Source organism: Cnephaeus nilssonii (genome assembly GCF_951640355.1).
Source record: "Cnephaeus nilssonii genome assembly, chromosome: 22".
NCBI classification, from domain to species: Eukaryota; Metazoa; Chordata; class Mammalia; order Chiroptera; family Vespertilionidae; genus Cnephaeus; species Cnephaeus nilssonii.
In genome coordinates, this window is record NC_137093.1 from 4,226,570 (window position 1) to 4,250,829 (window position 24,260).

Sequence of the window (24,260 nt, forward strand, 5' to 3'; positions counted from 1 at the left end):
GTCCTTAGCTGGTTGTCAGCTGCAGGGGATGCGGCTCTTCATGGTCCCAGCATGGAGGTGGTCAGCGCAGCGGTCACCAACTGGTGGCCCATGGACCACTAGTGGTCTGTGAGGTCCGAAAGGTTGGCGACCACTGGTCTAAAGGGCCCGGTTCTCGCAGCAGCCTCAGAGGGGAGGTTGCAGGAGCCCCAGTGACACAGCACCTTGTTCTTCAGGTGGTACTCGGGCTCTTCGGGGCTGCATCTGCCTGGACGGCCTCGTCCCTCAGGCCCCAGGCTTCCAGGCCTCAGTCTTGTCCACACAGGTGACTCCTCTCTGCTGGTCTCGTCTCTCTCCTCTCCCCCTGGGCCTCTGTTCTGCTGCCTTCTGAGCTCAGCAGCTTCTCCTCCAAACCAGGGAAGGGTCTGCAGGGCCCCGAGGCCAGAGGAGCTGCTGCCCCAGGACTTAGCACCAGGCACAGAGCCGCAGGCTCCCACAGGAGCGAGGACACTTGCTAGCCTTGAGGGGGGCTTTTCAGCAGAGGCAAGATACCAGGCTGGCATCAGAAGGCATGATGCTCGGGAACAAGTGTCCCAGGAAAAGAGGTCACAGGGTCCAGGGAGAGGGAAGCTGAGAGCCCTGATGCCTTCGCCGTTCGCTTCCTTGAGGTTCGCTTCCTCGAGGGCTTGGGCGTCTGAGCTCCAGGCCTCGGCAGATTAGCCCCTGGAATGCTATGTGAGTGGGGCTGGGTGGGAACAATGGCCTGTGGGTTAATAGCAGGAAGGGGGCAGGGTGGAGTGGCCTGGACTGGGCCTAGGTGACAGGATGGTCTAAGGCCTCTCAGAGCCCAGTGAGGCACAGCTGCACAGGCTGGATCCTGAGAAGGGACTGCAGCTCCTGTTGGAGTGCTGGGGCTCTCCAGAGGCCCAGGCTGGCCGTGCCAGGGCCCAGAGTCTGTCCCCTTTTCTAAGTGACAAGATTTACCAGGAGCAGCAGGGACAGGCCCTCCTGTCCTGCCAGGAGCAGGCTCCGCTCCCAGCTCCACAGTCCCCCCTTGTGCACTGAAGCAGTCCTCGGGTTGGGGCACCTGAGCGCCCTCCCTCTCTGACACTGCAGCTCCGTAGTAGCAGATGTTTGCAGGCTCATGCCCTGGTCACCCCCCAAGTCGCTGTGCAGGCTTCAGGTGCCAGCCCCTGGGAGGTGGTTGCCATGGTTACTGGGAGGAAGAGGCCATCTGCGTGGAGATGAAGGTCTCGATGACGCTGTGGTTGGATGGCAGCAGGTGGCTGTGGCCATTGGTGGATTCGGAGCTCTGGTACAACACCAGGCTGCTGGAGGACACTGCAGAGGCAAAGGAAGCCGCTGGCTGCCCGCCAAGCTTATCCTGACCCCTCCCACTCACCCCTGGAGGCACTGGGGGTGCAGGAGGTGGGAGCTTGCCTTATTAACCCCCAGCAGACTCAGGCCACCCAGGGAGTGGCCTCAACATTTTAGTGGAAATGTTAGAGAAGCACTGGTGACATGGTGAGGTGGTTAATGTTATGTGTCAGCTTGGCTAGGCTGGAGTGTCCGGTCATTGACCCAAAGACTAGTCAAAGTGTTGCTGTGAAGGTGTTTTGTAGATGTGCTTAACACCTACAGTCTGCTGACTTCAGTCAAGATGTCCCTCAGTACTGTGGGTGGGCCTCGTCCCGTCAGGTGACGGCCTTAGAGCAAAGCCGAGCTCCCAGAGAAGGGTTTCTACCTCCAGACGGCGGCATCAACTCCGCCTGCGTTGCCAAGCTGCCCAACAGCTTTCGGACTTGCCAGTTCCACAGTCACGTGAGCCAGTTCCTTAAATATGTATGTATCCTGTTGGTTCCGGCTTGGGAGAAGCCCAACAGAATCCGATGGTAAGAGAATGGGCTTTGAGCTTGGACCTGGGTTCAAGTCCTGGCGCTGCCACCTAGTAGCTGTCAGAGGCAGGCCAAGTCCCTCACCTCCTTGAGTGTCTGCCTCTCACCTGTAAAATGACCGTTCCTCACGGTGAAGCCCTCCCTGCAGCCACCGGGGCTCGCAAAGGGGCACCACCTTGCCCCAAGTTGCGCATTAGCAGGTGGCCGCCCAGGCCTCCGAGCCCAGCACCCGGACTCTAAAGTGCCTGCTCTTCACCATGACCTTGTAGGGTGCAGACTTGGATCTTAGGGGGATGGAAATAAATGGGTGCAGTGGGACATGGTGGCCTGAGCCCACACTCTCTAGCTATGTGGAAACATGAGTCCTTGCAATTTCCCCAGAGATTTCAGAGATCTGGATTTTTTTGTGTGAAAACTCCTAATTTTTAAATGTTGGCAATGATTCAAAGAATGCTAAACCCTGAACCAAACCCACACATCAGGGGCCACTTCTGGCCACAACCAGCGGTTTCCTCCTCTTCCCACGACTTTGTCTTTTTCCCTCAACCCAGTCACTGAGATACGATTCTGTAAGGTGTGCTCATTTTTCTGTGATTTCACACCCCTCTTGGCTCACTTCTGGGGAGCACAGGGTGCCCTCCAAAATCTGCCTCATTACCCCCAACTCACAGTTTGCCCCATCAGGGGTGGGGAACCGTTTTTGTGCCCAGGGCCATTTGGATATAACATTTGTGGGCCACACACAATTAACAACTTAAAAATTAGCCTGCTATATTTGGTCAAATGTTTAACTCACGCCTAGTGCCTTGGCAGGGCCAGGCCAAATGATTTCACGGGCCTTACCCAGCCTGCGGGCCGGTCGTGCCCACCCCTGTACACACACCCAGCAGGGAAAGGCGCTCACCGGGGGGGCTGGCGCTGAGCCTGTGGGAAGGCTGCAGGTGCTGGATGCCAGCAGGGTCCTGGCTGGGGATGTGGATGGTGGTGGCCTGAGATGCTGGCGTGTGAAGCCCAGACTCGCTGGAGGCCTCGGTGTCTGAGATGAAGACCTGGAGAACAGAGCCGCCTTCTGAGCCTCAGGGTGTTCTCTGAGGAGGGGCCCGAGGGGGGTGCAGGGCAGCCCTGGGCCTTACCTGCTTGGTGGGTGTGAGGCTGGCCAGGGCGCTCAGGTTGGTGGTGTCGGTGATGAGCATGGTCTGCAGGCCCGTGTGGGTGTACTGGGCCACCTCAGGCTTGTGGCTGTAAAGGGCTGGCCAGGAGGGAGGAGACAGAAGAGGGTTCAGACGTGGCACCCTGGGCAGGGCTGGCCCCCTCCCAGGAGGGCCTCAGGGCTGGGTGCTCTGGGGAAGTGGGTGTGAGGCCTGGGAAATGGCCTGGTGGGGCAGTGGGTGGAGACTCATGGCTGATTTCCAAAATGGAGCTCCAGATAGAGGGTTTGGACCCCCTCCCCAACTACAGGGGCCTGCTCAGCCCCTGCAGAGAGAAGCCGGGAAAGGCCGGGATCCCACCCCCAGCTCCGCCCGTCACCTGGAGACAACAGGTGTGAAAGGGAACAGGAGGCTAAACAGGCCTCAGGGGAAGGCCTTGCCCCTGTGCACAAGGGGCAGCAGGGCGGAGGGCAGCATGGCTCCATGGCCAGGATGCCTCCGAACGTAACCCAAGTTCACCTCATAGCCACCCCACAGACACAGTAGAAAACTCATATTCTCCCCTTGACAGATAAAACCATAGCCACCCACATAACATAAATGCATGCCCTCAGTCAGATCACACAGGGATCCGCACAGGCCCACAGCCCTTTACCCCAAGGCCCAATTCGTAAGGTTGGCACTTTGGTGGCAGAATCTGACCTGAGCCTGAAGTGAGGTTATTTAAGTCTGTTTTTATTATTACTTTTGAAATATGCTTTTATTGACTTCAGAGAGGAAGGGAGAGGGAGAGAGATAGAAACATCAATGATGAGAGAGAATAATTGATCTGCTGCTTCCTGCACGCCCCCTTGGGGATCGAGCCCATACCCCGGGCATGTGCCATTGACTGGAATCGAACCTGGATCCTTCAGTCCGCAGGCCGACGCTTTATCCTCTGAGCCAAACCAGCTAGGGCTATTTAAGTCTTTACTAATCTACTTGGTGAAATTCTACTTTTTGCTGCAGAAATTGAGGGCTTGGTGACAGTGTTAACCCCAAACGCTGCTGGGAGAGTTATGTAATCTATGGTATGGTCCCTATATTAACCTTTGAAAATCTGAAAATAGTTAATTCTGAAATACACATGGCCCCAAGGGTTTAGAGAAAGACTCTGGCCTGTGTTCCCACACGTGGGCATACCCCTCAAATACTGATGAGCTCCTAGATGTGTTTCCACTCACAGCACACACATGGCCACGTATTCACACATGGAAACACATTCTGGCCACAGACACTCACCTGAGCCCCCTCAGAGCCCCCTCCATCACCAGCACTCACACTTGTACCCACAGACACAGGCCACAGTATCTGCCAGGTCTCTCCCCCCCTCCCCATGCTCACCGTGGGGGCTCTGCAGCTGCGCCATGGTGGCCATGAAGGGGTTCTGGGCCATGTGGCTCTGCACAGGAGACATGAGTGGCTGCTGGTAGGAAGGGTGCAGCGGCTGGGAGAACTGCACGGGCTGCAGGGTGGCCAGGCTGCTGCCCATGCTGTTGATGACGGGCACACTCTGCGCCTGTGTGGAGGCCAAACCTGGAGCGGGAGGGGCAGGAGTCAGCCAGGCCACCACATCCACTGCCTCCCCGGGCCCCTTGGGGCACCATCCCCCCCTGCCTCCCAGAGCCAGTGTGCTGGGGGAGGAGGGGATGCAGACAGGAAATCCCTTTGCCCTAGGACCTGTCACTAACTCGTAACCCTGGCAAGTCACCCCCCTTCTCTGAGCCTCTGGCTCATTATATGGGCAGGAGGTGGGTCTAACTGGGTTCCCTGGAGCCCTGGGTTCCATGCAGTCAAGGCCCTGGGCTTAGTTCTCCCTTCCTCTCCCATCAGCTCCCATCTGCCTTATATACTATTGAGCGTCCGCATAATAGTTCCTGTCAGTGAAGTCCTCCGGGCTTTAAAGAAAAGCCTAAAGCCTAGAACACGTGGGTCCCCTCCTGCTGCTCCGTCTTCCCCTCGGCCGTTTGGTCTCAGGAGGCACTCTGTGGCTTATGCATTGTTTACTGTCTGCTCCCCCCAGAGCCGCTGAGGTCTGGGCCTGTCTGGTTTACGTGCGTATCACCAGTGCGGCGCCGGCGCAGAGCAGGCGGTGAGTGATGCGTGAGCGAGCGAACGGCCCCAGAGGCTCTCGGGCTCTGTGCCCCCTCCCGCCAGCTTACCAATGACCAGAGTGGAGGCGCCCGTGTTGGTGAACGGAGAGCCCAGGGAGGCGGGCTCCCCAGGCCCGATGGTCATGACCCCGGGGAGCGAGGCCATGATGAGGTTCTGGGGCTGCTGGCTGAGGCCTGGGGATGTCTGCTCCAAGCTGTGCAGTGCCGTCAGGGTGCTGACCGGGGGCAGAGGACCCCCAGTTGCTGAGACCTTGGAGGGGAAACCAAGCTGAGTGAGGACTGCTTTTCCCCACCAAGGGAAGATGGGGTTGGAAGGGTCTTACCCACCGGGGGGCGGGGTGGGGGGGACACTCACCAGCTTGGCTTCAGTGCTCAGCAGGCTGTGACTGGGCTCCAGGCCTGTGGGGGACACTTGGTGCAAGGGTGTGGACACTGTCACCAAGGAACTGCCGCTGCTGGAGGGCACGTCCGCCCCCTCACTGGTTGCAGGCTGTCCATAGCGCACACCTGGAGTGGGAGCAGTGTGCAGCCTCAGCACCCCACTTTCCTGCCCTCCAGGGGCCTCGTTGGCTTGCTCAGGCCACTCGCCCCATCTTTCTTTATGCAGCCAGCAAACGGCTGGCATGTCCGCCTCCTCCCAGGCTCTGTGCTGCCTGCTTCCAACTCCTGAACACAGGGCTGCATCTCATTAGCTCCATGCCCCTGCCCAGGCTATACCGACAGGCAGTAGGTGCTCAATAAAACCACCGAACCGAACTGGACTGAAGCTAATGGACTGCAGCAAACTGAGTTGAACAGAAATAATTGGAATTAGTTTAATGAAACTGAATCTAGTTGAATTGAACCTGAAATACATTGAGCTTGAGTTTAATTGAATTGAATCAAATTGATTTGGATTGAATCGAACTGAGCCATTAACTGAATTTCCTTGAATTATATTAATTAAACTGAGTTGATTGGCAATTGGATTGGATTAAACAGCACCAAATCTAAATGAACAAATTGGATTATAATAAACAGTAGAATTGACCTGAAATGAATTGAGTTTATTTGATCTGAAATGAATGAATTGAATTGAACCCAACTCAGAGTGAATGGAGTGGAGTGGATGGATTTGAGTGGAGTGGATGATGTTTTGTGGTCAGTGGAGTGGAGAGTAATAGAGTGGATAGAATAGTGTAAATACACTGAGTGGCCAGATTATTATGATCTCTGAATGCATAATCTGGCCACTCAGTGTGTATGTGTGTGTGTGTGTGTGTGTGTGTGTGTGTGTGTGTGTGTGTATATATATATATATATATATATATATATACACACACACACATACATATATATATTAGAGGCCTGGTGCATGAATTCATGCATGGGTGGGGTCCGGCCAGCCTGGCCAGGGGGAGGGGACATGGGCAGTTGGCCAGCCTGCCTGCTGGTCGAACTCCTGGTCGAGGGGACAATTTGCATATTAGCCTTTTATTATATAGGATATACACTGAGTGGCCAGAATATTATGCGTTCAGAGATCATAATAATCTGGCCACTCAGTGTAAAGTGGAGTGGAACCAAACTGAAGTGCTAAGAGGTTTGGGTAACTTTTGCCACTGGGATGGTGCTCCCCAACTCTCCCACCTACCCCCTTTTCCCCCCACCCACTGTCCCAATCCCCCTGCCCACATAGCACTCACCGTGGACCTTACTGGGGGAGAGGGCAGATGGGGGCAGGCCAGGGGAGCTGTGGGCGGGCAGTGCAGGGCCCGGGCCTGGCCCCGGCGGCGGCCCGCTGTATGTGTCCATGGCCAGCTTGTGCCGAAAGGCTTCTTCCTTGCGCCGATTGGCAAACCAGTTGTAGACACGCACCTCGGTGACAAGGTTGGAGCCCAGCCCCTGTGCCTGTGAGGGTGACACCCCCCTCTGGATGCACTCGGCCCTGCAGGAATAGCCACCGTGAGCCTCCAGCCCAGGCACCAGGGAGCCCTGTCCTGGGGGCCTGGGGAGTTCTGAGAAGTAGGACTCTGCCTGAGTGTTTGAGGCTAGCGCCTGGGTTGCAGCCCCACTTCTGCTCTGTGACTGTGTGACTTAGCCCCTCAGTGTCTCTAATCATAGAGTGAGCAGAATAACCATCGGGTGGTAGTGAGGATGAATGAGATGCGTCCCCACTCAAAACTGCTTGGATTGGGGTGTGTGTGTCAGAAATAGAGCTAGGTTTCAGACCCTGAGCCCGAGTTGAGACGGGGGAGCCTCCCTCAGGACCAGAGCCACCTCCCCTTCCCCAGCCTTGCGCTGCCCAGACCAAACCAGCCCCGCTGCCCGCCGCCCTCCTACCTGTTGCACTCCTCCACCAGCGCCTCTCGCTCCTCCTTGCTGGGGTTCTTCTGCCTCTCATAGGCCTGGAACAGGATCTGCTGGGATGCTGGGCCCCATTTGAAACGGTTCCTCCGTCCCTTCTTGGTCGGCAGCTCATCTCCCGTGGGCTCCTCGATCAGCCCCCCCTGCCCAGCGTGGGTGAACTCTGCAGGCACAGGCAGCTGTGAGCAGAGCACAGCCACGCCCGCCTCCCCCGCCTCAGCTGCTGACCACACTCCTGATGCTTTCTCATTCCCAGGGGCCGAGTCAGAGCAGCTTACAGCTAGAGCTGGGAAATCCTCTAATCCAGTGAGGACAGATACACAGCACACGTGCCACCATGTTCTTAACCCGTGTCCAAGGCAGGCATCACTAATCAACCCCTGCACACTTTTCTACTGAGCCAAGCTCTGATCTCACGAGGCTCCAGGTAAGCATCAGCATTTGTTCACATTTGACACATATGCCATCCCATTTTACAGGTGAAGTTCAGGGAACTAAATATTTCTCTAAGGCCCTGACCGGTTTGGCTCAGTGGCTGGAGCGATGGCCTGCAAACTCAAGGGTCCCAGGTTCGATTCCGGTCAAGGGCATGTACCTTGGTTGCGGGCACATCCCCAGTGGGGAGTGTGCAGGAGGCTGCTGATCGATGTTTCTCTCTCATCGATGTTTCTAACTCTCTATCCCTCTCCCTTCCTCTCTCTAAAAAATCAATAAAATATATTTTAAAAATAAAAAATAAAAATAAATATTTCTCTAAGGTTGCACAGAGTTGAGTAGAAAATGGAAGCATGTCTCCTGAGTAGATTCTGAGCTATGTTCAACATTCTGGGATGCATTCCAAAGCCTAAAGTGCATTGTTCGCCAGGAGAGAAAAGACCCAGCAGCCTTGTGGACTGGTTTCACTTTAATGGAAATGAGTCCATCAGCGTATGCCTGAGCAGGCCACCAAGGGCATGGGACAGACAGGTACCGGGCGTTTTATGAGCGGGAGGAAGGGAGGTTCTGAGCCAGGCATCTGTGGATATGGCTAGCATGGGCCTAAAATTACTCCAGAACGGGGTTTGCAAGACTGGGACTGCTTTAGGACAGGACATCTAATTTTTTCCTTTTTTTTTTTTCAAATACATTTTATTGATTTTTTACAGAGGAAGAGAGAGGGATAGAGAGTTAGAAACATCGATGAGAGAGAGACATCGATCAGCTGCCTCCTGCACAACCCCCACTGGGGATGTGCCCGCAACCAAGGTACATGCCCTTGACCGGAATCGAACCTGGGACCTTTCAGTCCACAGGCCGACGCTCTATCCACTGAGCCAAACCGGTTTCGGCTGGACATCTAATTTTTATTGTAAAGTCTTTCTTGTATTTTTTTCTTCTTAACTAAGTGTGCATTGTTTTTTAAAAAGCTGGATGATTGCCCTAGCCAATTTGGCTCGGTGGATAGAGCGTCGGCCTGCGGACTGAAGGGACCCAGGTTTGATTCTGGCCAAGGGCACATGCCTGTGTTGCAGGCTCGATCCCCAGTAGGGGGTGTGCAGGAGGCAGCCGATCAATGATTCTCTCTCATCATTGATGTTTCTATCTCTCTCTCCCTCTCCCTTCCTCTCTAAAGTCAATTAAAAGATATATATTTTAAAAAGCTGGATAATTAATGAAAAGAAATATTAGAAATTACTTTATACATTGACAGGCTCAAAAGTGTGAACGCGCACTTGGGATCTGGTGGGGGACGAGGCCTGAGTGAGAAGTCCACCTCCCTGAATGGTAGGGCGCCCAGGTCTTCCCAGGTTTGCAGGGGAGGATTCCCTGAGCACCTGCCTCGCCTCTGAGCCTTTACACATGCTGTTCCTTCTGCCCGAAACGCCCTTCTCCATGGGTCAAAATTCAACTCGCACTTTAAGACCGAGTCTAAAGGCCATAATGTTAGTGTGAACCCGCCTGTGCCCTGCCTCCCTGCGGAAGAATAGATTTCTCTCCCCCCTGCCGCCAGCTCAACACTTGGAAATAGACTTCGGGCAGCACTGCCCCGGGCGGGCACACTGCGGGGGCTGTGACCCACAGCTGCGGCTGTTCTCGCTGTGCTACAGAGCACGTCTCAGCACATCACACGGTCTCTCTCCTTCCCGCCAACTGCTCTGGGAGGCAGGCCCAGCTTACCCATCATTGGACGCCCAGGACCAGCCCGACTTCCCTCTCCCACAGTGCCTTGCGCAGAATAGAAATAAACGCTGGATGGGTCCCGCTGACCCTCCCTGAGCTGCCTGTCTGAGACACGGGGTGGGGAAGCTCCCAGCCCCCCCACCCCTCGAGCTGCAGAGAGCCGGGGCCTGCCAGGAAGACAGGGCTGCGGGGTTGTTACTTACGCTGAGCCACCTCTCGCTGCTTGCGGACGTACCAGGTGTACAGGGCGGCGCGCTTCTGCGTCTTCATGGGGGTGCCCTTGTTGAGGTGCTGGGACAGGTGCGACTGGTTGAGGCCGGTGGTGTCCACCACCTCCCGCTGCGGGATGTTGTGCTGCTGCAGGTAGGACTTGACCATCTTCGCCACGCGCCACGGGTCCTCCCTGGGAGGGGAACAAGAGCAGGGCCCGCTCAGTGGGGGTGGGGGACCCTGCAGGCAGGGCTGGGGGTCCGGGTGCGAGCCAGCACTGAGGGTGGGATTGTGGATGAAAGCAGACCCTGACTCGGGGGCAGGGAGGTGACTCACGCCAGGACACAGGGACCCTGACACAGACGGGGGAAGGGACATGCAACACGCAGCCACGGGAGAAACATGTCACAGGCCCAGCCAGCCCCACAGACACGGAGCAGGTGCCAGTTTAGAAATGGTGACAGACACATGGCCACGGACATATGGGCGGCTCCCCTGGGGCGCACAAGCCTGCTGGGGAGGGGCCTCACCTGTGAGCCTCCTCTAAAGAGCCCTCTCCCACCTGGCACTGTCGTTTGTGGCTGGGCCTTATCCACGAGAGAGACTGTCAACGCCGGGAGGGCAGGGACTGGCTGGTTTCCAGCTCCCACGGGCCTGACATCCATTATGCCCCTGGTGAATGCATGGACTCACCACGAATGAATGAGTGGATGGATGGGTGGGTGGATGGGCGGGTAGTTGGGTGGGTAGGTAGATGGAAGGATGGATGAGTGAGACCTACTAGGGGAAAACATTAGGTCTGAAAACAAGAAGAGAAATGGGATTCTCTCACTTTACAGCCCGGGCCACTGAGGCTAAGTGTACTTGAGTCATTTGCATCTCTTGCCCAAGGTCACGGGCCAGCCCAGCAGAGACACTGAGGCTATCCGGGAAACATCACAGAGGGCAGTGCCTCCTGTAACCTGCACTACCCCAGGCGGCGGTCCAGCTGGTCCCCCAGCACCCGGGCAGGCGCTGGGTCTCCGCAGCCTCAGGGGCAGGGGCAGGGGCCAGAGGTGGAGGACCTGTAAGAAAAATGTGCATGTCTGGGCACCAGAATCCTCCTCTTGGGCTGAGATTCTCTCCCTGGAGACGGGGGACCTGAGGCCACCTGGGGTCCGTATTTCTGTCCCCTGGTCACTGTGGAAAGGAAGGGGTCAGATCGCCTCTGCTGTGTGTGTTCTCTCTCCCTGCCCTGCTCCGGCCCAGCCGTCTCCCTTCGTCCTGTTCGAGCCTCCGTTCCAAACACGTGTCAGAGAAGAGCAGCTCCGGCCCCAGAGCCGAGACAGACTGGGATTGGAACCCCGGGCTGCGGGGCCCAGAGCCCGTGTTCTCACGCCCTCGCTCAGCAGTTTATTCTAGAATTGGAGGCTGCTGGCGTGTGCACATGTGGCAAATGGCATGCATAGGAGGCCATTCGTCACCATGTGGCTTGGCCGCAGCAAAAGATCGGAAACCACCACAGAGGGCGCTGATGAACGAAATTGCGGGGCCTCGGGTCGGCGCCTGCGGACACCCGCTGGGCACGCGCGGTGAGCGCCAGGTGGAGCCGTTTGTCTGGTAGGTTTGCTGGGCTGCTACCGCGGAACATTTAATGGGATAAGAGATTTCTCCACATTTGTGTCTGCATGACACAGCGGAGGGTCACAGGAGGAACTGGAGACACAGTGCCTCGGGGGAATGGAGTGCTGAGGACGGGGAGGGTTTTTGTTCCTGGTCCACACTTTTAAAATTATGTAACATGTTATCTAACACCCAACACATGCACATATACTATTTAACACTGAATTCTAAAAGAGGAAACACAAACACCCCCAGTGCTCCGGAGCTCACCCCCACTGCCTCTCCCCCAGCCCTTCTCGCTGTCCTCAGAGGACCAGCCGGCCTGTCCCCTGGCAATGCCCGCTGCACCGCGGGCACGCAGAGCCTCGCACCAGCTCTGGGCCTCTGACCGCAGCGCCCACGGGCAGAGGCCGCAGGGACAGCTGAACGGGAGCTGGTCGCGGCCAGCGCAGCAGCGTCCGTCCGGGTGAACGACAGCGTGAGACCAGTGTCTCTTGAGTAGGTGCTGCGAGCGAGGCGCTGGGCGAGAGCCGGTCATCTAACTCTGACAGCTGCCTTAGGCCCGTGGTCGGCAAACTGCGGCTCGCGAGCCACATGCGGCTCTTTGGCCCCTTGAGTGCGGCTCTTCCACAAAACACCACGGCCTGGGCGAGTCTATTTTGAAGACGTGGCGTTAGAAGAAGTTTAAGTTTAAAAAATTTGGCTCTCAAAAGAAATTTCAATCGTTGTGCTGTTGGTATTTGGCTCTGTTGACTAATGAGTTTGCCGACCACTGGGTTAGGAAGTCAGTACTACTCGTACATCCATCTTACGGGTGAGGAAACTGAGGCTCAGACAGGTGAGCCTCACTTGTCAAAGGGACTCAAGAGTATTTCACTTTGCCCAGACCCCCCAGACTCTCCCCAAGCTCCTCCCTCCTGCTCCCAGGAGCTCCCAGGCGCCTCTCCTGTCCACCTCCCCCACTCCCGGGTGCCAGTCACAGCTAGGAGGGAGGGCAGTACAAAGTCCAGCGTGTGATCCATGGCAAACATGCTTATCTGATTCCGGAGCTGAGCTGCGGATGGCCTCCCACCTCCCCCACTGCAGTCATCACCCTCCTGAGCAACCCTCCCCCCACCCCCGTCCTCCTCTCTCCTTTCTTCTCCAGAATGAGCTCAGTCTTGCTCTCAACAAGGCCTCTCCTGGCTCAAATGAAAGATTAATTGTCACTGTCCAGCTGACTCCGTGTGTGTGTGTGTGTGTGTGTGTGTGTGTCTCACTCCCTGTCTCCTTCCCTCTCCTGTCTCTATTCTCTGTTGTTCTCTCTGTCTCCTCCAGCCCCCCAACCCCCGCCACACCCCATACACTCAGTCTCCAAGGACATGACTCTTCAGGACAGTTTCTTCAACTCAGAACTAAGACGCCAGTCTCCAGGCATCCCCACTTCCGCCCTCATAGGCTCCAAAGTTAAGCCGGCCTGGGCTCCAGTCCCACCCCCGCACCCTCGCCCCTGAGGTGTGCATACCCACGCCTCCTCTAACATGGCAAACCCACGCCTCCTCTAACACGGCAAACCCACGCCTGCCTCGGGGCTCCTGGGAGAACGGAATGAGTTTCCAAGCGGAGTGAAACGCTTACAGGGCCTGGCACGCAGTAAGTGCTCAGTGAACGGAACAGCATAGTTACAGCATCATCATGTAGTCCTGGGACCGAGGCCCAGGGATTTCAGTGCGTCCAGCGGGAGGCCACCCTGAAGGCCACGGTGTGGAGGGAAGCGGAGTCCCCATGCGGGCCCTGCGATCTCAGTGTGAAGCTCAGCTGTGCCTGTTCTCCCGGGGCCTTGGGAAGTTGCTTAGCCTCCGTGTGCCTCAGTTTCCTCAACTGTGATATGGAGCTAACAGTAAATATCTCACAGGAGGAGGAAAGGAGTCAAACACATCTGTAAGCCCTGCTGATCTCTGAGGCGCGCATGGAAGTGAGTTGATGGTGAAGCTGAACAGCCAGAATGACTAGGGCGGGTAAGGAGGGAGATAAACGTATCAGGGACAGACGTGAAACCTGGAGGGTGCTGTGCAGAGTGTGTGGCTGGGAGGACCCGGGTCCAAGTCCTGGCCGGACTGCTTTGCAAGACCTTGGGCAAGTCACTTTGCCTCTCTGAGCTTTCATTTGCTCACCTGTAAAACGGGACCACTCCTAATAGCCACCGCCATTACCACGTATGCGCACCCCATGTTATCATGTCATCTCCGCCTTGTAGAGGAAACGGGGGCTCAGAAAAGTGAAATCACCTGCCTGCGCTAGAGTTGGGGAGCTGGGATTCGAACCCAGGCAGGCTGGCCTCCGTCAGGGATATCCCACCTTGGCCACTGAATTCCTGGGTCCCAGTGCCTTGTCACTGTCCAATGGAGAGGACAGAGACCTTCAAGGTTGAGGTTTGAGCTGTTCAAAGACAGGGAGGACCCAGGAGGACACCCAGGCAGGAGCCCCAGGTACAGGTTCCTCCCTCGGCCATAGCAGCAGGTGTCCCAGGGCCTAGGAATCCTGGTCACTCATTCATTCGTGCTGTGTGGGCTGGACAGAAAGGGTAAGAGTGCTGAACGAGGCCACAGGAACCCTGCGCTTGAAGAGCTTCTGTTTTCATGGCAGAAGATAGAAAACCAAGTAATGATAAGGGACAGGAGAAAGTAAAGGAAGGTGGTTGAAGAGTGACTGGGATAGAGCCTACCTTGAGACGAGGCAGTCAGGGAGGGCCTCCCTGAGGAGGTGACATTTGAGCAAAAGGAAGAGAAGGAATTGGCCATGGGAAGATCTGAAAAGAGGGTTCCAGGCAGAAGGAGCAGCATGTGCAAAGGCCCTGAGAATCAGCGGAGTGAGTGTAACTGGAGGAAAGTTGGGGGTGGGGTGTGGGGGAGGGAGGCAGTCCCTCAGAAAGAGGTCAGGAAATCAGGGCCAGGAGTTTGAATTCCAGTCATTGTCCAGGTAGGGCCAAGAAGAGACTTGCCCAAGGTCACGCAGGGAACAGGGTGGAGATGTGTGGTGGCCTCAAGCACAGGGCACCTGGGAGACCTGGGCCGCGGGACCCACCCCGTCTCTTCCCACCACTGTCTTCTCCAGAGCAGTGACTTCCACTGGAAATCCTCCACCCAGGCCTTCATGGGGTCCCCCACCCCTCTCCTTCCTGCGCCCTGAGACCACAGGCCCCACTCTATCCCCTCAGGGTGGTTTCAGGTCCCTTTTGTTACCTGAACAATAAGTAACCCAGGTAGTTAGTTATAAACTCCACAGGAACAAGGAGCTGGTTGATAATTTATAGCAACATCTCAAATTTAAATGGAAAGTAAATAGCATGCTGTTAGCATTAAAGAAAACCCAGTCTGGGCGGCGGGGGGCACTCCAGCCTCCGCTCAGCTTGGGGCGCCTCACTCTCCCCAGCACTTTCCTCTACTTCTCTGCTCAGCTGGCTCCTCCAGGTCCCCCCATCTCCCCTGCGTCCTCTCCCCATCTCCCCTGCGTCCTCTCCCCATCTCCCCTGCGTCCTCTCTTTCTCTCTCCCTCAGCCTCCAGGCTTCGGCTGGTCCCAGGGAGCACTTTGACCTCTGCTCCCCCCTCAAGTGCTGTGGATCAAGCCTCCCCCATCCACCAGCCCACCAAAGGGACAGCTGAGCAAGAGGCCCCACCCAGCCAGGTAAGAAGGCCCTTGGCACCCCGTCTCCCACTCCCACCTGAAAGCCCCCATCCCATGGGGTCCTGAGCAGGTCTGGCCCAGCCCCAGCCCAGCTGCCCTCACCCTGGGCCGGCCTTGCCTGCCCCTTTACCCCTCCCCTGCAGCCCAGCAGGGCCCTTTGCCCTCCACTTCCTGCCAAGTCAGGGGGCTATCTGCCCCCCTGCCCCCCGCCCCCCGCCCCGGCCCTCACGGCCGACCCTGAGGACTCCCAGGCGGGGACCAGCCCTCCCCCACCCTAAACTGGGATCAGGACCTTGGACAGGAAAGAGATGGTCCCCTGGGGAGTGTCTTGGGACTCTTCCTCAGAACCCCTCCTCACCCCCCGCTGGCCCCGGCCCCCACTTAACAGAAGGGTGTGAAGTCCCAGCTGGGTGGCCTTAATCAAGCTACTTCCCTTCTCTGGGCCTCAGTTTCCTCATCTGAGAAGCAGACTTATCCATAGCTTCCTCCCAGGTTCAATCTCAACATGATCACATGTGAAACCTCAGCATAGAGCCCAGCTCTTAGGATGGGGGCTGAGGAGGCTTTGGGAAGGGAAGTTCTCGCAGTCCCTGGCCCCCTTCCCCCACCCCACCCCAGCGCTCCCATCCCCCACCCCCCGCTGGGTGGGAGGTTCATTGGCCCAGGCCTTCCCAGGCCACCATCCCTACAAGTTAATGATCACAGGCCTTATCAGAGCCTTTTGCCATTTATAAATTTATAAAACAAAAGAGAAATAATAAAGCCTGTGGGTAATAAGTAACCAAGTTAGCTCTGCTGAGGAGAGGGGAGGCATCAGGCTCAGACCCACTCCGCTCTCCGGGAGACTGGGAGCCAGCCAGTGGACGGGGTACACAGCGGGGAGGTCCCTAATGGCGCCGGCTGGGGAGGTGGAGGCCTGAGGCGTGCTGGGAAGGAGAGCTCCTGCCCTGAGGCTGCCTCTCCCGCAGGTAAGAGGGACCTGCTGAGTGCTGAGTCCCAGGCGACCAGGGGCGCCCCAAAGCCCCGCGCTGCCCTCCCCAGCGGTGCTCTGAATGCCGACAGGGACGTTAGGGCTTGGGGCATGGAAAGAGCCGCGGGGGCTAAAAGTCCACGGCCTCTGTTCTCAGGCCCCTGATCAAGTCTGCTTTCCCCACCCCGGGCTCCCCCGGGCTCCCCTGGGCTCCCCTGGGCGCGGCGCTTCCCAAGTCCCGGCTGAAGGCGGCTCCTGGGGCCGCGGGCTCAGAGGAGGACCTGAGCTCCTGGGCCCGACCCCTTCCCGACACCTGGCTACGGGACGGCCGGCCCTGAGGGTGGGCTCCGGGGCCCAGGAGCCGGGGCAGGGCCGTCGGGCTGAGGGTGGGCTCCGGGGCCCGGGAGCCGGGGCAGGGCCGTCGGGCTGAGGGTGGGCTCCGGGGCCGGGAGCCGGGGAGGGCAGGGGGTCTTACTGCAGCAGGCTCTCCACCACGGCCTTCTGATGGGCCGCCTCCTCGGGGCTGAGGTTCTCCAGCTCCTTGAGGATGGGCGGCGTGAAGTCTTCCCCGTCGTCGTCCGTCTCATCCTCAGAGCCTCTCGTCTCCCCCAGCCCGTTGGGCAGCTCGGCCAGCTCCCCTCGAGCGCCGCAGGACTCGCCCTTGTCCAGGGAGCCGTCTCCAGCCAGCAGGTAGGGCCCCGGCTCCCCCAGGGCCTGGATCAGCGCCTCTTTGCTGAGGCCCGACTCCAGCAGGGCGGCCAGCAGCTCGGCCTGCAGCTGGCTCAGCTTGGAGACCATGGCTCCGCCGCCACGGCCACGCGGCCGGCCCGCCGCCTCCCCGCGCCTGGGCGTCCGCTTGCTAGCCCGGCGGCCGGCGGCACAAACCACGCTCCTTGCACCCACGGCCCCCCAAAACCCCACTCGCCAAGTCCTGTGGGTGCCCCCAGCCCCCAACCCTGGCCCCAGCGGCCTGTGAACCAGGGCCCCTGCCCGCTCTGTTTACATTGGAGCCGGGGAAATTCTCCAAGTTCATATTTATCCGTGCGCTTCGCGCAGGGACTGAACTTTGGACTTCAGCCCTGCAGAGTGCAGGCCTCATGGCCGCACAGAGGGACCGCGAGCCATGGCCTCAGGGGAGTGGGCAGAGCCGAGGGTGGGGGAGGCGGCGGCGGGGCCCGGGGAGCTGGGGTGGAAGGTGCTGGGAGCCACAGAGGCCTCGCTGAGCAGCATCGGCACCCCCACCTCCACCCCTTTCCCCCCCCTCCGCCGCCAGAACCTGGTTGTAGGGGGTCAGGCTGAGGCCGGAACGCAAAGCAGCAGGTTTGTCTTAGAAACAGGAGCAGCAGGGAGTTTTAGCAGGTGGGCCAGCTCTCCTCAAAGGCAGGGCAAGGTCACAGCCATTTTGGGCCTACCCCCTCAGGCCTGACACCAGGCCTCCCCATAGGAAAAGCTGTGACTTAAGTCTACTGCGTCCCAGGGCTGGTGCCAGGTCTGTAACACCCGCCATCGCTTCACTGTATCCCCCGTGAGCTGAGAGTAGGCACAGGAATTATCCCCATTCTACAGAGGAGGAAACTGAGGCTCAGGGTTCTGAGAGGGTGAGTAGCTAACGAGGGACGAGACTTTGGGGTGGGAATAGGATGAAGCCAGTCAGGCACTTGACTCAGGCGCATATTTTAAAGGGGAACCAAAAAAATTCAGTAATCAAGAAAAATAATAGTTTTTTATAGTGTATTTAAAAATTGAAATGAATGCAAAACCGAAAAGCACTAAAAACGTATGTCCACACAACAACTCGCGTGTGAATGTTCATAGCAGCACTATTCGCGGTAGCCAAAGAGTGGAAAAAACATAGATACCATGCATGTATAAGTGGATGAATAAAACGGGGTCCCTCCATGCAGTGGTCTGTCATTTGCCCATTAAAAAGGAAGGAAGTGCCAATACAACGTGGGTGAGCCCCTGAAGACGTGATGTGAGTGAAGGAAGCTGCCAAAAGGCTGAATATCGTCTGCTTCCATTCATATGAAATGTCCCTACAGGCACAGCCATGGAGACGGGGCGGGGCAGGGGGGGGAGAGGGCGGGGACAGGAAACGGAGTAGCGCTTAATAGGCCAGGGGTTTCCTTGGCGATGATGGGAATGTTCTAAGATTGATCAGATGATAGCACACAACTCTGAATACGCTGAAATCCACTGAAGGGGTGAACTTTATGACACGTAAAGCAATAAGATAAAATTTTAATTAATGCAAAACATCTGCAATGAACAAAACAGCAACATTTTAAATACAGACAGGCTCCCACTTTTCCTCATCTCCCCCAAGTCCCAGCCCTGAGCAAACTCATCCTCACACCCGCACCCACCCGCCCCTCGTCCAGCAAAGCCCTGACAGAGCCCTGCAGCGTGTCCGGGTGGCCCTGGGCCCCAGGACCGGGGGCGGCTCCCGGCTGGGCCTTCGCAGGGCCCCTTCTCTCAGGGTCTGCAGACCTCGCTGCTGCTTGGCCACGGAGGAGGGGAGAAGGTGCCATTGGCCCCTGCCACCGGGCGAGGTCAGAGGTCAGGGGCAGGTTAAAGGTGATATTAGAGCTCTCTCCCTCCGGTCCGCTCCAGGCCACCTTCTCAGTCTGGCCCCTCCCATACCTGGTGCCCCTGTCCCCACCTAACGCGCTGGACAACGGCGCTGCCCGCCACGGAGCACTGGCCACGTGTGGCCACGGAGCCTGGGACTGTGGCTGCGGCCACTGGTGGACATGATAATCGTTTGGCTATATTAGGCGAAATTTTACATTTTAAAACATTTTAAAATTAAGCATTAGAAAGGTTAATTTCACCTGTTTCTTTTTACTTTTGGCAGTTTACTTTTTATGTTTTACTCCCGAAAATTTTAAAATTACGCAGGTGGCCCTATCTGGTTTGGCTCAGTGGATAGAGCATCGGACTGCGGACTGAAGGGTCCCGGGTTCGATTCCCATCAAGGGCATGTACCTTGGTTGCGGGCACATCCCCAGTAGGAGGTGTGCAGGAGGCAGGTCATTGATGTTTCTCTCTCATTGATGTTTCTAACTCTATCCCTCTCCCTTCCTCTCTGGAAAAAATCAATAAAATATTTAAAAACAAATAAAATAAAATGACGGAGGTGGCTCACAGCACCCTTCTATTACCACGTGTCCTGTTGGTTGTTACGGCCTGTCTTCCTCTGCTGGAGGAGACGGCCTGAGGCAGGGCTCCCGTCTGTCCGTGCCGCCCTCCCAGGGCCTAGAAGAGGCCTCACACACAACCGATGCTGAGGAAACGCTTGTTGGATGACTCAGTGTCGCTGTGCGCCCGCCTGTTAGCTGTGCGCTGAGCCTTGGTCACCTCGGGCCGGTTAGGGAGTCGGTGCTGTGGTTCTTCCATTCTGCAGAGGGAGAAAGGCTCAGAGGCTTAAGTGGCTTGCTCACTACCCCCAGTCTGACGCACGGGATGGCAATGGCAGATGCCCCTTGGAGAGGTGGGGCCCCATCTTCCCTCCACTGCCTTCTTCTCCCGCAGTGCAAGCAGCTTTGGGGTCAGACAGCTCGCTCCCAGGACAGACTTCTCCGGTCCCGGCAGGGCGGGTGCTGTGTGCTGTCCCTTCCTGGTTCCTGGGTCTCCGACTTGGTGTCTCCTGCCAGGAGGCTGCTTGCTGCCGGCAGCTGCCCCCACGGCTTCTCACCTAGGGGAGCGGGAGGGTGGGGCCTGGATCCTTTGCACAATTACGGACTCAGTAACTCCTGCAGCCAGGCGGCCCGGCCCGGAGGTGACTAGGACCGAGGGTGGATTTGGTTGAGAGGGGACCAGCAGTGGGTGCGGGGAGAGCCTCCAGGGAGCCTGAGGGGGAGGCTCTCCGAGCCGGGTACACACACAGGCCATTGTCCGGGGCCCTGAGTTGAATGAGAGGGAACCTCAGGAGCCTGACTCTGCAGATATTGAGGCACAAACAACAGAAAGCTGGCTCCAGCCCCCAGCCTGCCCGTCCCACAGTCGGGACAAATCTGAATGGACTGGAGGTGGGGAGTGGCAGTTTGCCTCTTTGAGAATCACACAGACCGAGTTGGAATAGTTTGAATCTCATTGCCCCCCCCCCCCCACACACACCCCTGGGGACACACTGGGTGGACTCAGGCAAGAGAGTTAGTCTTTGTTGACTCACCTGTAAAATAGAGGCGGGTCTCCTGGACTGGCTTAGGACAACCTGAAGTTGTAAAGAGCAAACGGCAGAGACCCAGGCTTTCTTGTCCAAGGTGACTTCCATGACTCAGCAGTTTTTTCGTGGCACCTCCTACCTCCCCCCCCAACCCCAAAACACCTAACAGTTATATTTAGTAAGTAGTTAGGTCAAAACTAATAAGTATGTATGGCCTAACAACTTAGTAGCTGCTTGAAAAATGCACTTAGATTGAAAGGAAAAATAGTATTTTAGTTCCCTTTTTTAGTTGATTTTTAAAAAATTTTTAAAAATATATATTTTATTGATTTTTTACAGAGAGGAAGGGAGAGGAACATCGATGAGAGAGAAACATTGACCAGCTGCCTCCTGCACACCTCCTACTGGGGATGTGCCCGCAACCAAGGTACATGCCCTTGTCCGGAATCGAACCTGGGACCCTTCAGTCCGCAGGCCGACGCTCTATCCACTGAGCCAAACCGGTTTCAGCTTTTAGTTGATTTTAGAGAGAGAGAGAGAGAGAGAGAGGGAGTGGAAGGGAGGGAGGGACAGAGAGAGAGAGAGAAACATCTATTTGTTGTCCACTTGTTGATGCATTCATTGGTTGCTTTTTGTATGTGCCCTGACCCAGCATTGAACCCGCAACCTTGGTGTCTCAGGACCAGCTGAGCTGCCCAGCCAGGGAGTTCCTTCTGAAATAATCATAAATACTAATGGGATGAGTAGGCTCTAGGCAGCTGCTCAGACCTTGGAATTCGATTGGGCGTCACCACCTTTGTTTACTGTCCACACTATTTTTGCATGATACTTGGTTTTTATCAGAACTGCCATAACTCAGTTTCACAAAGTTGTGACATCATTCTACAGATGCCACTGCGTCTGACATTCAGACTGCGAACTACGGACCTTGAGCTGATAGTTTCCAACCTGGCCAAAAGGTGTCGCTGCGTTCCTTACAAAAACCCTCCCTGCCCGGCCTGCACGGCTCAGTGGTTGAGCGTTGACCTATGAACCAGGAGGTCGTGGTTCAATTCCCCGTCAGGGCACATGCCCGGATTGTGGGCTCGCTCTGCAGAGTGGGGCGTGCAGGAGGCAGTCAATCAGTGATTCTCTATTATCATCGATGTTTCTCTCTCTCCCTTCCTCTCTGAAATCAATTAAAAATAAAAATAGCCCTAACTGTTTTGGCTCAGTGGATAGAGCGTTGGCCTGTGGACTGAAGGGTCCTGGGTTCGATTCCGGTCAAGGGCACGTGCCTGGGTTGCGGGCTCAGTCCCTAGGGGAGGGCATGCAAGAGGCAGCCAATCAATGATTCTCTGTCATCATTGATGTTTCTATGCCAAACCTGTAAGGAATTTTTATAAGAATTCTTTTGGCCCTTGCTGGGTAGCTCAGTTAGCTAGAGCAGTGGTCGGCAAACTCATTAGTCAACAGAGCCAATATCAACAATACAACGATGGAAATTTCTTTTGAGAGCCAAATTTTTTAAACTTAAACTTCTTCTAACGCCACTTCTTCAAAATAGACTCGCCCAGGCCGTGGTATTTTGTGGAAGAGCCACACTCAAGGGGCCAAAGAGCCGCATGTGGCTCGCGAGCCGCAGTTTGCCGACCACGGGGCTAGAGCATCCTCCTGATATGCTAAGGTTGCAGGTTCGATCCCCGGTCAGGGCACATCCAAGAAGCAACCAATGAATGCATGGATGAGTTGAACAACAAATCGTTATCTCCCCCTCCCTCTCTCAAACCGATTTAGAAAATCTTTGTTTCAAACAAATTTTTATTTGCGCTAAACTGATGACAATTGCTGGGAAGCGAGATCTGAAATGCTCCTCAGAATGGCTGTTTGCAGCTTCTTTTGTGCTTCGTGGATTAAAGAAGTTTACATGGAGCCGGAGAAAGCAAGGTGGGGGTTGAATGACAGGAAAATGAACAAGGTAAGTGCTCTCTAGACCGGGCGGTTTTGCTTATTTCAAAGGTGCGTTAACCCAGATGCACAGAAACAAGAGACAGGGCTTGCTTAAGGTACAGATAACCTTTGACTTAAAAAGCCATATGCCTGGGGCGTGACTGCCCGCTTTCCCAGTGAGGAGTTTGTGATCGGATCACCCTGGGAGGCTCCTTCCCGCAGAACCCTTTTCACCACGAGGCAAGAAAAACAACCTCAGGAAGAAGGGGCCAGAGAGCCGGGAGTGCCGCCTCCCCGTGGCCGGCAGAGGTCACTCTCATCCCATGCGGCAGGAGGTTCCCCATCGGCTTTACCCCAAGAATGCCCAGTGGCTGGAGTCAAACAAACAAAAATCCGATTCCAAACTCCACGCCCAGTGCTCCTGGATCAGACTCTGGCAGACACGCCAGGAAACCTCTTCTTTGAACAACCCCTCGGGCGGTTTTCTCAGGATCCAACAAGCCCAGTCGCAAACATTGGGCGTTTCAGATGGGCTTCTGCCCTCCAGGTGTTTACTGGACGGATAACCTGGTTCTGACGGCCAAGTCCAGAGGCCTTCTGTAATGCAAGGACCTGGATTAACGCGAGCAAACACCCACCGGCCCGGACTCCGCTGCAGCCAGGCTTGTGGGGCGCCGAGCAGAGGGAGCCGTGGCGGGCTCTGCCGCGTCCTAGCCGTGTGACTCTGAACAAGTCCCCTAACCACTTGGAACCTGTTTCCGCATCTGGAAAGTAGGGGCAACGTGGGCTTAGGGTGGTCGTGAGAACTCGGTGAGCTGCGCTGCATTTGTATCTGTATAGCCAGCAGGCGTCCGATTCAATGTTGTCCTAATAAAAACAACTGCCGCTGCAGGCCAAGCCCGGCACTCATTGTTTTTGTAAAGCTCCCCTTGAACTTTTTTTATTTGCTCCTTTAACTCTCTCAACAGCCCCGTGAGGTAGATTTATTGTTCTCCCCATTTCACGGAAGAGGAAACTGGGGCACAGAGAGGTTAAGCAACCTGCCCAAGGTCTCCCAGCCGGGAGCTGGGATTTGAACCTAGAAGCCTGACTCCAAGCTCCAGGCTGAAGGAGCCTCATGGGAACAAAACGACATCTTTCAGGAATCATGAAACGTGTCCTTTGTTTTGGGGGGAACGTAGGCCCCCCCAGCTGAGCGAGCCCATCCTTTAGGCAAGGGCCCAGCGCAGGTGCAGGCTGAGGTCCCTGACCCGGCTGCCTCCCAGATCGGCTCACACACCTGAGTCCCTGGGACCAGGAGGTGCCCACACCTTGGCCATTGCTGGCAGGCAGCCCACGGTGGACAATGTGAATCAGGCACCGCAGCCGCCACCCAGCACGGCGGCGATTCCAGGGAGCCCGTCTGTGGGCGCTGAAAACAGCGTTTGTGACGCCACTGAGTGACCGGAGGGAAGTCAGGCTGGCACGCCCTCAGGACCCGCTGGGTCATTGATGGTCCCCAACAAGAGCCGTGTGACCGTGCCTCTCCACGGACAGACGCCGAGGGGCCTGGGCCCCTGGAGGCTCTGAGGCTGAGGACCGGGGCACGCAGGCTTCCCTGTGGTGCTACTTCCGTTTTACACCGGCACCCTGGGCAGGGTCCTGGAGGGCAGGGCTGGCGTCGCACATGGGACGTTAGGAGGCTTTCATAAGGGGCTCTTTACCAAAGAGGGCGCAGGCACGGGGAGCCTGGGGTGCGCTGGGCTGGTAGGAGTGGGAGCTGTTGGCAGGCCTGCGCCTGGTGGGCGAGGGGAGGGACGGTCCCCAGGGCCTGGGAAAGGGCTGCCCTGGGGGGGCAAAGCCAGGTGACCCAAAGCCCGAGGGGAGGGGGCAGTAAAGACCTCCACCGCCACCCCACTCGGTCCTGCCTGCAGGCTCCCGCGGGCCTCCCCACCTGCCAAACCCGAGCAGGGCACGCAGGGTGAAGGTGGAGGCCTCACCGTGGACATGTGGCGGCCACGGTCCTGCAACAGGGAATACGTCCTGGCCTCGGCCCT

At 56.8% G+C, this 24,260-nt stretch overlaps 1 protein-coding gene across 3 annotated transcripts; it reads right to left on the minus strand.

Moving 5' to 3' along the window:
* Positions 1-9: 9 nt before the first annotated feature.
* HNF1A (HNF1 homeobox A) lies at positions 10-23,800 on the minus strand. Of its 3 annotated transcripts, none has more exons than XM_079762852.1 (10): positions 14,198-14,575; positions 9,885-10,084; positions 7,498-7,684; positions 6,861-7,102; positions 5,531-5,682; positions 5,224-5,425; positions 4,406-4,597; positions 3,008-3,123; positions 2,779-2,923; positions 10-1,320 (listed from the first exon to the last, which is right to left on the minus strand). In XM_079762852.1, the coding sequence occupies exons 2-10, from the start codon at positions 10,057-10,059 to the stop codon at positions 1,193-1,195; spliced, it is 1,539 nt and encodes a 512-aa protein (XP_079618978.1). In that variant the 5' UTR covers positions 10,060-10,084; positions 14,198-14,575; the 3' UTR covers positions 10-1,192. The 3 variants fall into 3 exon arrangements, with proteins under 3 accessions (XP_079618978.1, XP_079618977.1, XP_079618976.1); XM_079762851.1 differs by having other exon boundaries at positions 13,111-14,575; XM_079762850.1 differs by lacking the exon at positions 14,198-14,575 and adding an exon at positions 16,603-23,800 and having other exon boundaries at positions 13-1,320.
* Positions 23,801-24,260: the final 460 nt, after the last annotated feature.